The sequence below is a fragment of the Numenius arquata genome, chromosome 12 (genome assembly GCF_964106895.1).
Source record: "Numenius arquata chromosome 12, bNumArq3.hap1.1, whole genome shotgun sequence".
Taxonomy (NCBI): domain Eukaryota; kingdom Metazoa; phylum Chordata; class Aves; order Charadriiformes; family Scolopacidae; genus Numenius; species Numenius arquata.
In genome coordinates this window covers 44,130,345-44,144,182 of record NC_133587.1, presented here as the reverse complement: position 1 = coordinate 44,144,182, position 13,838 = coordinate 44,130,345, and the positions used below count along the sequence as shown (strand labels likewise).

Genomic DNA, 13,838 nt, shown 5'->3' with positions numbered 1-13,838 from the left:
TGTCACCTATAACACGTCTTACTCAAAGCCTCTGAAGCTGGAAACAAAGTTCTGGGTGAATTGACGTTACAAACCAGCAGGGCTGCTGGGGGACTGACGGTACAGAAGCCTTCACCCAGAGAAAACACCAGACAAAAGAATATCCATCTCATATTCCTGCCATTCTTTGGCTTTGCGAGGCTAACAGGCAGAAAAGCCTGTGTTGTCAAATGCTAATGTGCCTGAATCACAGAATCACAGTATCACAGAATCCCAGAATGATATGGAGTTGGAAGGGACCTCTGGAGGTCAGTTGGTCCAAACCCCCTTCCAGAGCAGGTCCACCCAGAGCAGGTTACACAGGAACATGTCCAGGCGGGTTTGGAATGTCTACCCTTGTCAACCCTTTATTTTTAAACTTGGCTACTCTATAGCTCACCTTTTTGTAACAAATAATATTACGTTTAATTTTAGGGAGTGCAACATTGTTGATTTTTCCTCTTTTTTTTCCCCCTCTCTAGTCAGAATGGATGCAGCGGAAAAGAGAGTCCATACGTTTGTGCGAGTCAAGCCAACAGCCGATTTTGCTCAAGATATGATCAAGTTTGGGCCAGATAATAAGGTAGAGGAAAGGACATGGCAAGTGTGAAATGTCTGGAATTTGGCTTCAGTTTTTCCTGCAGAAATGCAGAATTCTTCCATTCCGTAGTGTTTTGCTGCGTGTTCATTCGTGTGGTCCTGCTTGTTGTTCTCTGCGCCGACAGTGGCTTGTGGTTTTGTATCAGCACGTGTGACTGTGGAAAACACACTTCTTGTGATGCAGTCACCAGAGAAAATCCTCCAAAGGACTGGGATTCTGACTGATCCTTGAGGAATTCCTGGTGGGAACCACAGTTCCAACCTAAGAGGTCTCCCTGTGGTACAGCCTATTTCTATCCACCCTGATGCAAGTTCCTCTCTTCACCTTCTCTTCCTTAACTAATAATTTCCCCGAGATACAAAATCATACACTGAAAGGTAAACAGATTAGTTCAGCCACATTTCCTGTTTTTTTTTAAAATATCTATTAACAGAAAATACCATCCAGGTCAGTAAAACAATACTATTATTTGTGTTCCATTTTCTACTTGCCTTCAGGTCTTCTGTGTTTTGGGTTTTTTTTTTTTTGGACAATAACTGCTGAAACTCTTCATTGAAGTGATCTTCATCTCTTTTTGGGTTTCAGAGCATAGACATATACATCAAAAAAGATGCCAGGAAAGGAGTTGTAAACAACAGGCAGACTGACTGGTCCTTTCGGCTGGATGGCGTCCTTCACAACACCTCCCAGGAGCTGGCTTACGAGACTGTGGCTAAGAAATTGGTGTCCGAAGCTTTAATTGGCTATAACGGTAATTCGCTGCTATTTTTATTATGTTGACAATAAGATTTGATCTGAGGGAGAGATCCTTTTGATGTTCCGTCTGAGAAATGCAGAGGTTCCCTCCCGAGTTTATTCTTTTTGCTTTTCATTCTTTTCTAGGCACGATAATGTGCTACGGGCAAACGGGGGCTGGTAAAACTTACACGATGACGGGAGCGACTGCCGAGTACAAGCATCGAGGAATCATACCCCGGGCCATCCAGCAGGTACTGGATCCGAGTGGGAAAAGAGGCTGGAAGAAATAACAAGGACTTCTCTTGTATAATGGTGACGTTTCAGAGCACTGGCGTGGTGTTGGCTTGAAACATGCTGGTTTGTGGGTCCCGTTGCTGCACAGACACATCCCTGTCTGGAGGCACAATTTTACCACTGCTTTGAGGGGGCAGATCTGCTAATTTTTAGGCGGTGATACTGCAGAACGTTCTCCACTCCCACAAAGACAACAGCCACGCGTGGCATGGGGCTGAGATAACACATACAACCTAAAATAACATGGGAAGAATTCTGTAGTTATGCTTTATTGTCGTTTGCAGAGGTTGTTCCTCTTTAATTCTGCTATTTCTCATAAATCAGCTAGAATTTGCCGCTTTCCAAATGTCAGCAGGCCTTCCAAAGTGGTGTTTTCAAAACTACCATGTTGAGAAATCATATTTAAACTGTTGACTTGGCCCTGTCAGCCCTCAGGCCACCACAGTGCAGAATCAGCTACACGCGCGCAGAGGCGCTTACGGCTGCTTGAAAAGTTAGAAATATCTTCTCTGGAAAGCCAGAAATAGCTAATAATTCTGTTTGTGAATGGGCGCCGGCACTGACAAACTCTTTGCCTTTGTGTAGGTCTTCAAAGCGGCTGCGCATTCTGTTGATCCGTTTGTCACTGTCCGAATATCCTACCTGGAAATCTACAACGAGACCTTGTTTGACCTTCTGGCCACCGTGGCGAGCAACGGGACCAGTGACATGCAGATGGCTGTAGTGGATTGTCCACAGGGTGTTTATGTCAAGGGCTTGTCTGTACACGCAGTGAGCCATGAGGAAGATGCTCTAAATCTCTTTTTTGAGGCAAGAGGAGAGACTTAGATATGTGGGGAAGAACTTCTTTGCTGTGAGGGTGGTGAGAGCCTGGCCCAGGTTGCCCAGAGAAGCTGTGGCTGCCCCATCCCTGGAGGGGTTCAAGGCCAGGTTGGAGGGGGCTTGGAGCAACGTGGTCTGGTGGGAGGTGTCCCTGCCCAGGGCAGGGGGGTGGAACGAGATTATCTTTAAGGTCCCTTCCACCCAAACCATTCTATGATTTAAAGTGTGGAACCAGTCACTGACTTTCCAGCTCCCAGAGGTCATTGTCCTTTGAGACCCAGGCCGTGAAGCCAGTTGACAAGTGCGTTTTGATTCTGTAGAACCTCCCATTTCCTTTTCTGCCTCCCAGCTCTGTGACAGACTGGTGCTCCCAACAAGCAATTGCAACATCATTTTCAGTGTTGCTTTCTTTTCCTGTAAGTTGGCATCAGAAATCCGTGGCAGTCACAGACGGGTGAGTTTTCTGGGTGACATTTGAAGCTTGGGGAGGGAGCTCTTTGGTTTTCTAGTCATCAGGAAACTGAAAGAGCCAGGGAGGTCTTGCCTCTGAACAAGATTTGTCCGACTGTTCCTCAAAAAGCCACACATCTGTGAGCTGAATCCTGAAAGTGAAAATGCAGATTATGCGGTCTCCGGTAAAAGGCATTTTTACAGTAAACAGTGACCTTTACCAACCGCAGCGTGAAATGCTTTGAGAGGCCTTTGAGTAAGAAAATAAGGTGAATACGGTGAGGTCCTGCTCTGACTGTTCTAACCAACAGGCTCTGCAGAGCGAGGAATGAGCCGCCTTTTATTTAACTGTGTGGATTTCTTATTTTCCTTTTGTTCTGCCAATGCAGAGGTTTGAAAACCTCTGCATCAACCATCTCAAATTTTGCCTTCGTTTGCAGGGCGAGACCAACAGAGTGATAACGGAGCACACACTGAACAAAAATTCATCCCGGTCCCATTGCATCTTCACTATTTATATTGAGGTAAGAGCTCCAGCATTTTTTTTACGGACTCAAGTGGTTGAGGATCTTTAATATCTGTTTTTTACCGTATTTCACTTTTGTCTGCTGTTAAGTACAATTTATATTCTTTTCCCTTTCAGTCTCGTTTCAGGGTTTTCTCAGACGGCAAATGCGTTAACTCTAAAATCAACTTAATAGATCTGGCGGGCTCAGAGAGACTGAGCAAGACTGGAGTAAGTACTGGAAGAAATATTTCAGTCCATGGTGAAGAATCCAGTAATCAACACGGTGGGGATGAAATTATGGGTTTTCCCCACAACAGAATTCAGCCAGTGATAAATGGGAGAGACTGGGACCAGTTGTAAGTCACGCTAAGGCATCGGAGAGCTCTCAGTTGTTTGCTGCTGCTGCGTGTAATTTCTAAATGCACGTCTGTGTGACTCCCGTCCTGCATGTGCCTTCCCACCTGAGCCAAATTCAGTTAATCATTTCTCCACAGAAGAAAAGGCCAGAGTCATTAAGACAAAGAACCCCTGATTTCCCTCTTCATTCCATGAGGGACAGTGCAAATCCCTCACTTTTGGTCCCAGCAGGCAAACTTGAAATTTTCTTAGAGCATTAGGGCTCAACAACTGAAAGTTCCTCAGGTCCCGTGTCACATTCTATGTTGATCAGAATAGAAATCCCATCAAATGTATAATTTACCCTTTGGAAAGGAAAACCAGTGGTCCTGGTAGACTTGTAATGAAAAATTGAGGTCTCAAAACTCATTTTCCAACTGAAGAAAGCTCCAGATCATGAATTTATTGGTTCTGAATTAACTCCCTCCCCTCGCAGTCCAGCAGAGTTGTCCCCTCAAGTGAGGAATACGCTCTCTTTGGTCTTCATTGCAGTCTGAGGGGCAGGTTCTGAAAGAAGCCACGTACATCAACAAGTCTCTGTCCTTCCTTGAGCAAATCGTTGTCGCCCTGGCTGATCCCAAGAGGGACCACATCCCTTTCCGGCAGAGCAAACTCACCCACGTTCTCAAGGACTCGCTGGGTAAGAGCCGGGTGTCTCAACAGCCCCAAATACTTTTCCTAGAAAACAGCGTTGGTTCAATCAACTTATTAAATCCTAAGATCGTAACGTATAAACACGTGGAACTCATCATCGTTCAAAGGATGTCTGTGTTTCCTCATCAAATAAAAACCACACGGATCAAACCAGTAGAAATTCACAAAACCTTAGTTAGAATAATTTTAAAAAACTACCACCAAAAAAATCCCGGCTTGTTATAAACCTTTTCAGGCGCTCCTGCTTTAGCAGATGATGAACCCAAAGCTGTGATGCATCGTGAATCCAGAGGAAAGGCTTATGCTCTTGGAAAGCCGGCTGGAGACATAGAATCATGGAATGGTTTGGGTTGGAAGGGACCTTAAGGATCATCTTGTTCCACCCCCCCTGCCCTGGGAGGAGAAAGCAGCCAAAAATGGGCTGTGGACATTTGTGTGGAGTAACGGAAGTCACCAGAAATGAGAGTGATGTTTGGGGCGTTCCGAGCACAAGTCTCGTCTTGTTGATTTTAGGAAAAGCAGCGATTGTGTCCCACCAAGTTCCCCGCTATTCGATTTAGGCCAAGGGCTTTTAAAATCCTTGGCTCCGGCTTTCCTGGTTTGCATTCCCACCTTCTTCCTGCATCATCACCGCACGAGAAACACGATTTGCCTTTATCCTTAAGTCCTTCTGTGCCGCTGTGTTTCTGTACCCACGGGGGACTTTAGAGGGACAGTTACAAACCGTGTTCTTTGTTGCTTCTTTTTCTCTATTTTAGTCAGCACATAATGTAATACATTCCAGAAAATGAAACAACAAACCCCCCCAAATTATATTATTTGCTTTTTTAAATTTATTTATTTGCTTTTTATTTTTTTCCCAGGGGGAAACTGCAATACTGTCCTAGTGACAAATATCTGTGGGGAAGCTGTTCATGTAGAAGAGACTGTAAGTTGAACTGATTTCTGCAGAATTAAAGCCTTGTTCCTGCTCCTGTTGCAATTGGCCGTAGCTGGGTTTAAAGAATAGTCTCTGGAGGGCTGTGGCAGGAGGCCCAGAGAAACATCTTGCCTAATTCCTCGCAAACATTGGATGGTCTTATCTCCAAAGGCTCAGAACACAGATTGCTCTCCCTGGCCTGATTTGTGATGCAAACAGATGAGTGGTGACCGGCCCAGGGGAAAAGAAGAGCTTGAAATAGAAGAGGCACAAGGAGCTAAAGTCTAAGCACGCTGGATAGTGTTAATTATTACTCTTGGTTTAACTCTACCACTGTGTTTGAATGGTTCATCACATAATGAGGTCGATGGAATTTTTGTTTAACATTTTTATCAAAGACATAGAGGGATTGAGAGCACCATCAGCAAGTTTGCAGATGACACCAAGCTGTGTGGTGTTGTCGATACGCCAGAGGGACGGGATGTCATTCAGAGGGACCTGGACAGGCTGGAGAGGTGGGCCCAGTTGAACCTCATGAGGTTCAACAAAAACAAGTGCAGGATTCTGCACCTGGGCTGAAACAATCCTCAGTATAAATACAGCCTGGGGGATGAGGCGTTAGAAAGCAGCCCTGAGGAAAGGGACTTGGGGGTGCTGATGGAGGAGAAGCTGGACATGAGCAGGCAGTGTGCTCTCGCAGCCCAGAAGGCCAATCCCATCCTGGGCTGCATCAAAAGAAGTGTTGCCAGCAGATCCAGAGAGGTGATTCTGCCACTTTACTCTGCTCTGGTGAGACCTCACCTGGAGTACTGTGTGCAGGTCTGGAGCCCTCAATATAGAAAGGACATGGACCTGATGGAGCGAGTCCAGAGGAGGGCCACCAAAATGATCAGGGGGCTGGAGCACCTCTGCTATGAGGACAGGCTGAGGGAGCTGGGGTTGTTCAGCCTGGAGAAGAGGAGGCTCCGGGGAGACCTCATAGCGGCCTTCCAGTCCCTGAGGGGGGCTACAGGAAGGCTGGGGAGGGTCTGTTTACAAAGGCCTGCAGTGACAGGACGAGGGACAATGGTTTTAAGTTGGAGAAGGAGAGATTTAGATTGGATATTAGGAAAAAGTTCTTTACTCTGAGGGTGGTGGAGCACTGGAACAGGTTGCCCAGGGAGGTGGTTGAGGCCCCTTCCCTTGAGATATTCAAGGTGAAGCTCGACGAGGCCCTGGGCAACCTGGTCTAGTTGGGGGTGTCCCTGCTGACTGCGGGGAGGTCGGACTAGATGACCTTTGGAGGTCCCTTCCGGCCTGGACCAATCTATGAATCTATGAATCTATGAATTGCAGCCGTTCACATCTGGCTTTTCAGCTGGTTCAGGAATCAGGAGTAACCTCCCAAAAGTAAGGGTTTTTTTAACCCGTGAAATAATGAAATGGGTGAAAATCTCACTGCGTGAACCGGATCAACAGCCACATCTGTAACACAGAGGAGGGAACCACTTTGCTCTTTGCCGAGAAAGTTTTCCGTGGCCAAAAAATGTAAAAGCACAGACACTTGGTGGGCAGTTGTCTTCAAGGCAGAGTTGTTTTTATGAAACCGGGAGGGCTGGCTGACACTCCAGAGGGCTGTGCTACCACCCAGCGTGACCTGGACAGGCTGGAGAGCTGGGCAGAGAAGAACCTAATGAGGTTCTACAAGGGTAAGTGTAGGGTCCTGCACCTGGGGAGGAAGAACCCCAGGCACCAATATAGGTTAGGGGTGGACCTGCTGGAAAGCAGTTCTGAGGAGAAGGATCTGGGGGTCCTGGTAGATAGTAAATTATCCATGAGCCAGCAATGTGCCCTTGTCACCAAGAGGGCCAATGGAATCCTGGGCTGTGTAGGGAAGAGTGTGGTCAGTAGGTCGAGGAAGGTCATTCTCCCCCTCTGCTCTGCACTGGTGAGGCCCCATCTGGAGCACTGCGTCCAGTTCTGGGCTCCCCAGTTCAAGAGAGACAGGGAACTGCTGGAGAGAGTCCAGCGTAGGGCAACTAAGATGATGGAGGGATTGGAGCATCCCCCTTATGAGGAAAGGCTCAAAGAGCTGGGGCTCTTTAGCCTGGAGAAGAGAAGGCTGAGGGGAGACCTTATCTACGTTTACAAGTACCTAAAGGGTGGGTTGGAGGAGGATGGAGCCAGACTCTTTTCAGTGGTTTCCAGCGATAGGAAGAGGGGCAACGGGCACAAGCTGGAACATGGGAAGTTCCATTCAAATATGAGGAGAAACTTCTTTCCGGTGAGGGTGCCAGAGCCCTGGAACAGGCTGCCCAGGGAGGGTGTGGAGTCCCCTTCTCTGGAGATCTTCAAGACCCTCCTGGATGCAGTCCTGAGTGATGTGCTCTGGGCAACCCTGCTTTAGCAGGGGAGTTGGACTGGATGATCTCTAGAGGTCCCTTCCAACTCTGACAATTCCGTCATTCCGTGATCTCCGTGTGTTCCAATAGCACCTAGAAACTTGTAATATTACTGAGGAGGCAGCTGAAATACTTTACATCCGAAGGAGGATGTTCAGCCTTGTGGGGGCTTACTCTCGAGATACCGCAACTGCAGGAATTGCGCTTGAAGGCCCTTGATGTGAGATTTGGAGTTTTTAGGATGCGTTATTTTGCTCGGAAACGGGAGTGGGTGTTTTTGCCGTCACAGCTCGCACACAAAGAGCTGCCCAACTGCAGAACAGAAAAGACAAAAGAGATGATCCGAAGCTGGTTAATCGCAGAGGAATGAGAAATCCTCTACTGCTCCCTGCAGTTGAATAGCTTTTGTATTTCTGCACGCTGGGATCTGAGATGATTAAGTAGGAACAGATGATGAAAATTACATCCTTGCCAATCTCTCTTTCAGTTACTTAAAACCCATGTTTTTCAGTTGTCTTCTCTTCGTTTTGCTACCAGAATGAAATGGATCACAACAGAGCCAGTCATCAACGAGACGTACGACCGAGAGGTACGTAGAGGAGGGGAATGGAAGACGGCATATTTGCTCAAGGTTCATTAATATTTAGGGTAATGACCTTAAAAACCAGAGGGGAATTTGGGAGTTTAATGAATTACCACTCGTCAGCCAAGCTGACACTTGCTGACTTGAGGTATATGATAAAATGGATTAGTATTCAATTATTTACATTGGTATTTAATTAAAGTTACCTTGAATACGCAGTCACGTGGTAAGTCTTTCAACTGCATATGTTGGATTCTTTAATTTTTGTGATAAGATTCACCTCTTAACAGTGACTTTTTGTGGTGGTCTCCTCCCCTGGTACGTGGGGAAATCATCTCCAGTCCTACCTCCAGCTTTACACAGAATTATCCCCGTTGCTGCTGGTAACGAAACATTTTTGCCACAAATAGAAAACTTCTCTAAACAAGGAAATAATTTAAAGAAAATGATCACAGTATTTTAGATGTCCTGAGTGCACTTTTGCAGCTGAAACAGAGCTGGCAGCAGTAAATCCTCTGTGAATTACCGATAGCCCAAAGAACAAGTTTAGAATGATCCGTAACACGTGGTGTGTGAGGACCCTGCTGTATTTCACTGGCAAATGGAGAAACAGCTGGGGAGTTTCCTCCAACAGCTTCCAGAAGCAGCTCTTTTCCTTTTCAGTCCCTTTCCTTTTTGTTGAGATGCGGGGAGCGGAAAAGAATAGCCCCAAGAGTCGTTTTTAAGGGAAGCTATTGTGCTTTGATGCTCAACGGGTTGCTTAAAAAGCAGCTCAGTGTCTAATTCTCACTGAATCCCCACACCTTTCTGGAAACACATTCTAAATAGTGAATCCTTGAAGATGTTCCATGTTATGGAGAAATCCAACCAAATACACTGCAGGAGACTCCCTCCTCTATTATGTCAGAACTCAGTAAGGGTCAGAGTGGAGACCCTCATACTTCTTGGCTTTCAGGATAATACCTCATAGTCCAGAACTTGATGGTCCTTACAGTAGCCAGATCAGGAAAGCATCAAATTAAAAACCAGGTGGCCCTTCTTCTGGTGGCTTGGGCTGGCTCTGCAGGCGGTAGCCCCCAGGGCACAACAGAAGCCTTCTTGCTGGAAGCTAATCAAAGGCAAAGCCATTGCCAGACTCTGCAGCTTCACCCATGCAAACCTGACAGCAAAGCCCTGGGCAGCTGGTGCACTGCTGTGATGTTCTCTAGCACCCGGTTCAATGCTGCTTTTCAGCAGTTTTTTTCCTCCAGTAGTGTTTAATGATTTGGTCACCCTTTTTTTTTTTTTTTTTCCCTCCTAGGGGACAGTAAAAGCTTTGGAGAAGGAGATTTTTCTTCTGAAGCAGGAACTGGCCACGCACAACAGCTTGGTAAGGAACAGGCTGCGCCGTCTTAGATGGGACCTAAATAAGGCTTTGTCACGATCTTTATTTTGCAGTTAATTCAATGTCCAACGTGATTGTATTCTCCCCTCTGCTTCTAGCACTGTCTTTTGGGGTTTAGGCCAAGCTCAGAATCATAGAATCATAGAATGGTTAGAGTTGGAAGGGACCTTAAAGATCATCTAGTGCTGTGGTGTAGCTTCAATCCCCACCCCTAGATGTTTCTTTCAAGCTCTTGAAGCCCTCCTCTTCTTTGGTTGAAATGTGAAGGGAAATGCATTGCTTTCAGCATGCTCCCAAGACCTGTCCACCCAGACAATGAGAAATCCCAATCAGAAATTAAACCTAAGGCTTCTCTGCGAACAATAGAGCAATGTCAGTACTTTCTTAGCTTTTTGTGGTCACTGATACTCAACTGTTCACCTTTTTTCTCAGATAAATCGTTCTTTGGTGACTTACGACCCTCTGACCAACGTCCAGATAGCAGAGATTAAGTCTCAAGTCCATAAATACCTACAAGGAGACATTGATGAAATTGATGTAAGTAAAAGGACTTAAATACTGATTCCATCCCATTTTACTCCAAGACAGAAGTGATGATGAAGTCTTCTGAAGAGGCTGTCTTTAACCCTAAAAGTGCTACAGAATTGTGATTATTATTTATTTTTTTTTTTGCATCTTAAGGGCTGTGTCTTTGTTTTCATTCCATTTTTGCTTTTTTTGGAAGCTTGAGGAGACTTTTCCTCAGTCCTGAAATTCTTTGAATTCATCTATTCGGAACCTTTTTAAAGAATTTAAAGGTTGGACGGGGCTTTGTGCAACCTGGTTTGCTGGGCGGTGTCCCTGCCCATTGCAGGGGGTTGGAACTGGATGGTTATCTTCTCTCAAAGTCCCTGTTTTCTCCCTCCAGCGGGCAGGAGTGGAGTGGAAAAAGGTCTTATGTGAAGGTGTGTTTTACCTGGGCTGCTAGATGTGATGTGGTGCGAGTGGAGCAGGGAAGGTAGAGAAGGACTAAAGAGCTTCACATGGGGAAGGATATCTCCAGTGGCATTGAAAAATTGTTTAGAGGGTTGAGAACAGAGGTAGTGCATTTCATAGCTTATGGAATGATAGGATCATAGAGTGGTTTTGGTTAGAAGGGACCTTAAAGACCACCAAGTGCCACCCCCTGCCCTGGGCAGGGACACCTCCCACCAGACCACGTTGCTCCAGGCCCCCTCCAACCTGGCCTTGAAGCCCTCCAGGGATGGGGCAGCCACAGCTTCTCTGGGCAACCTGGGCCAGGCTCTCACCACCCTCACAGCAAAGAAGTTCTTCCCCACATCTCAGCTCGATCTCCCCTCTTTCAGTGTCAAACCCTTCCCCCTCCTCCTGTGGCTCCCCTCCCTCATCAAGAGTCCCTCCCCAGCTTTCCTGGAGACCCTTGAGGGACTGGAAGGGGCTCTAAGGTCTCCCTGGAGCCTTCTCTTCTCCAGGCTGAACCCCCCCAACTCTCTCAGCCTGTCCTCACAGCAGAGGGGCTCCAGCCCTCCCAGCATCTCCGTGGCCTTCTCTGGCCCCGTTCCAACAGGTCCATGTCTCTCCCGTGCTGAGGACTCCAAAACTGGACACAGTACTGCTGGTGGGGTCTCACGAGTGCCTGGTTCAGTCTTTTGGACCTTGGGAGCGCTGAGTGCTGATTTCTGCTCAGTTGCAAGTACTCAGAGTCCTCAGAATGGGAAATATTGGAATCAGTGCAGCTGACCACGGCATAGAAATGATTACGTCTTACCTGTGTCTTCATCTCTTCCTCAGATAGTGAACATCAGGCAAGTCCAGGAGGTATTTAAGCAGTTCAAAGTGGTTGTAAGGTAAGATATCCAAGGTGGATGCATTTCACGGTAAGGTTTAGAAATTCCTCCAAGTCTGTGATATCACACCATGACGTTGGTGAAGAATCATTACGAAACACAGGGAATAATTTTAACTGAAAACACAATTCTGGACAAATTCTGCTGCCCTTTGAGCAAAAAGAGTATTGCCTCTCCCCTTCCAGTGCTCATAAATCATGTGCAACAGCTCTTGGTGGTAAACTTCACTGATCTGGAACAGTCTCACCGCACCAGCATCTAGAAGTTATCGGATTTAATTTTTTTTTAAAGAAATCATGGCAAAGGAAGGTCGTAAAGCAATTTGGAGGAGCACGATAAGAAGGCCCCGTGGCTGTTTCCAGCAAGGCCGTCTCTGGTGTGTGGCGTGCGATGGGAGAAAGCCTGAAGGTGGCTCTTTGAAAATGTCACCAGGGGGTGATGAAAGTCGGGTTTTGGGGCTGAAGGAGGGAAAGTGAATGACAAATCCGAAAAAAAAAATCCTAAAAATGAGGACAAGCAGCTTCTCTGTCAGAAAATAGAAGAGAATAAAGAATAATAAGGGTATTATGTATTGCAGCAGCAGAGGTTGCTACTCACAAGGGTGACATTAGGATTTTGCTGTAGAAAATCTTCCTGCCCTTGAGAAACTTGTGCGAACACAAGTGCCTGTGGTACCTCATCAGACCGGGCAGCCAGGCTTTGCTGGGACACGAGACCAAAATCATAGAAAAAAGAAAGGAAGAGAAGAGTGGAAAATGTTTATTTTTCCTGATGAGTCCCCATCTGGAGCACTGAGTCCAGTTCTGGGCTCTCCAGTTCAAGAAGGACAGGGAACTGCTGGAGAGGGTCCAGCAAAGGGCTACAAAGATGATGAGGGACCTGGAGCATCTCTCTTAGGAGGAAAGGCTGAGGGACTTTGGGCTTTTTAGTCTGGAGAAGAGAAGACTGAGGGAGGATCTGATCAACGCCTATAAATCCTTAAAGGGTGGGTGTCAGGAGGATGGGGCCAGTCTTTTTTCAGGGGTGCCCAGGGACAGGACAAGAGGGAACGGGCACAAACTGGAACATAAGAAGATCCATCTCAACATGAGGAGGAACTTCTTTGCTGTGAGGGTGGCAGAGCCCTGGAAGAGGCTGCCCAGAGAGGTGGTGGAGTCTCCTTCTCTGGAGACATTCCAAACCCGCCTGGACACGTTCCTGTGGGACCTGCTCTGGGTGGACCTGCTCTGGCAGGGGGTTGGAGGAGATGATCTCCAGAGGTCCCTTCCAACCCCATAGCATTCTGGGTTTCTGTGACGTTTACAGTGGTTATGGGGAAGAATAGAAGGAGCAAGGTGGGGTGTTTGGAAAGGAGATCACAGGTAAAAAATGGTTTTTTTTGGAAAGCTGATATTAGCAGATATTACAGGTTTTGACATACGAAATAGTCCTCCTTGGACGCAACGGTAAAGGGCTGTTTTCTCCTCTAGTCAACAGGAGCAGGAAGTGGAGTCCAGATTACGAAGCAAGTACGCTCTGATAGACAAAAATGACTTTGTTGCCATTGCTGCTCTTCAGAAGGTAAAAGCGACATTCGTATCAGCAGAGGATTAGGCCTGTTATCTGAACAGAATAATTTATTAAATGGGAATGAAGAAAATAGAAACTAGAAGGGGACCTGTCTCTCAATCAGTTGTAGAAGGTGGCGTCGGGTCACCTGCCTCTGCTGAGATCCCTCTTTTAATCCTCATCATTTCTGGAGCAAAGTAAATGTATCGTGTATAAACCATAAATTCAGATGTGGACTCTAAATTATAGTTTATTTTTCATTCCTTCTTCCCACCTGTGAAATATTTCCTCTCTGAAGTGGCTATTTCCTTGCCTTGGTTTTACCCAGTCCAGCAGATAAAATAATCATTATCTGTTCGGCGGAGTCATACGTAAGTCATAGACTTAAATCCTGTGGCTTAACTGGAGATGCTTTGAATTTTTTGGGTGAAAGACACAAGGGAAAATGCAAAGTATTTGGAAATAGGAAATATAATTCTCTTCTGTATCTTCCCTGAATGAAGACTTTTGAGGGTGCTTTTATTTCTGTGACACCAGACCCAACTTATTCTCCCTCTAAAGTGGCTGGAACATTTGGCATATGAATTTGAGGATAATTTTGGTCCTATTTTAGTTTTCACTTCATTCTTATAAACGTGTTTCTCTGAAATCCTTGGTAGCGCATAGAGATTTCTGGATTATATTGTACAACAGGA

At 46.3% G+C, this 13,838-nt stretch overlaps 1 protein-coding gene across 2 annotated transcripts in view; it reads left to right on the top strand.

The window, feature by feature from the left end:
* Positions 1-505: 505 nt before the first annotated feature.
* The window catches only part of KIF9 (kinesin family member 9), a 28,421-nt gene continuing 15,088 nt past the window's right edge, over positions 506-13,838 (top strand). The window contains exons 1-13 of one of the 2 annotated variants that reach the window (XM_074157063.1): positions 506-601; positions 1,205-1,370; positions 1,502-1,608; positions 2,237-2,461; positions 3,364-3,447; positions 3,567-3,659; positions 4,320-4,467; positions 5,345-5,409; positions 8,293-8,370; positions 9,665-9,733; positions 10,181-10,285; positions 11,540-11,595; positions 13,065-13,155. In XM_074157063.1, the coding sequence (XP_074013164.1) occupies positions 506-601; positions 1,205-1,370; positions 1,502-1,608; positions 2,237-2,461; positions 3,364-3,447; positions 3,567-3,659; positions 4,320-4,467; positions 5,345-5,409; positions 8,293-8,370; positions 9,665-9,733; positions 10,181-10,285; positions 11,540-11,595; positions 13,065-13,155 (1,383 nt within the window). Of the gene's footprint in view, positions 602-1,204; positions 1,371-1,501; positions 1,609-2,236; positions 2,462-3,363; positions 3,448-3,566; positions 3,660-4,319; positions 4,468-5,344; positions 5,410-8,292; positions 8,371-9,664; positions 9,734-10,180; positions 10,290-11,539; positions 11,596-13,064; positions 13,156-13,838 lie in introns of both variants that reach the window. The other variant, XM_074157064.1, reaches the window with a different exon arrangement.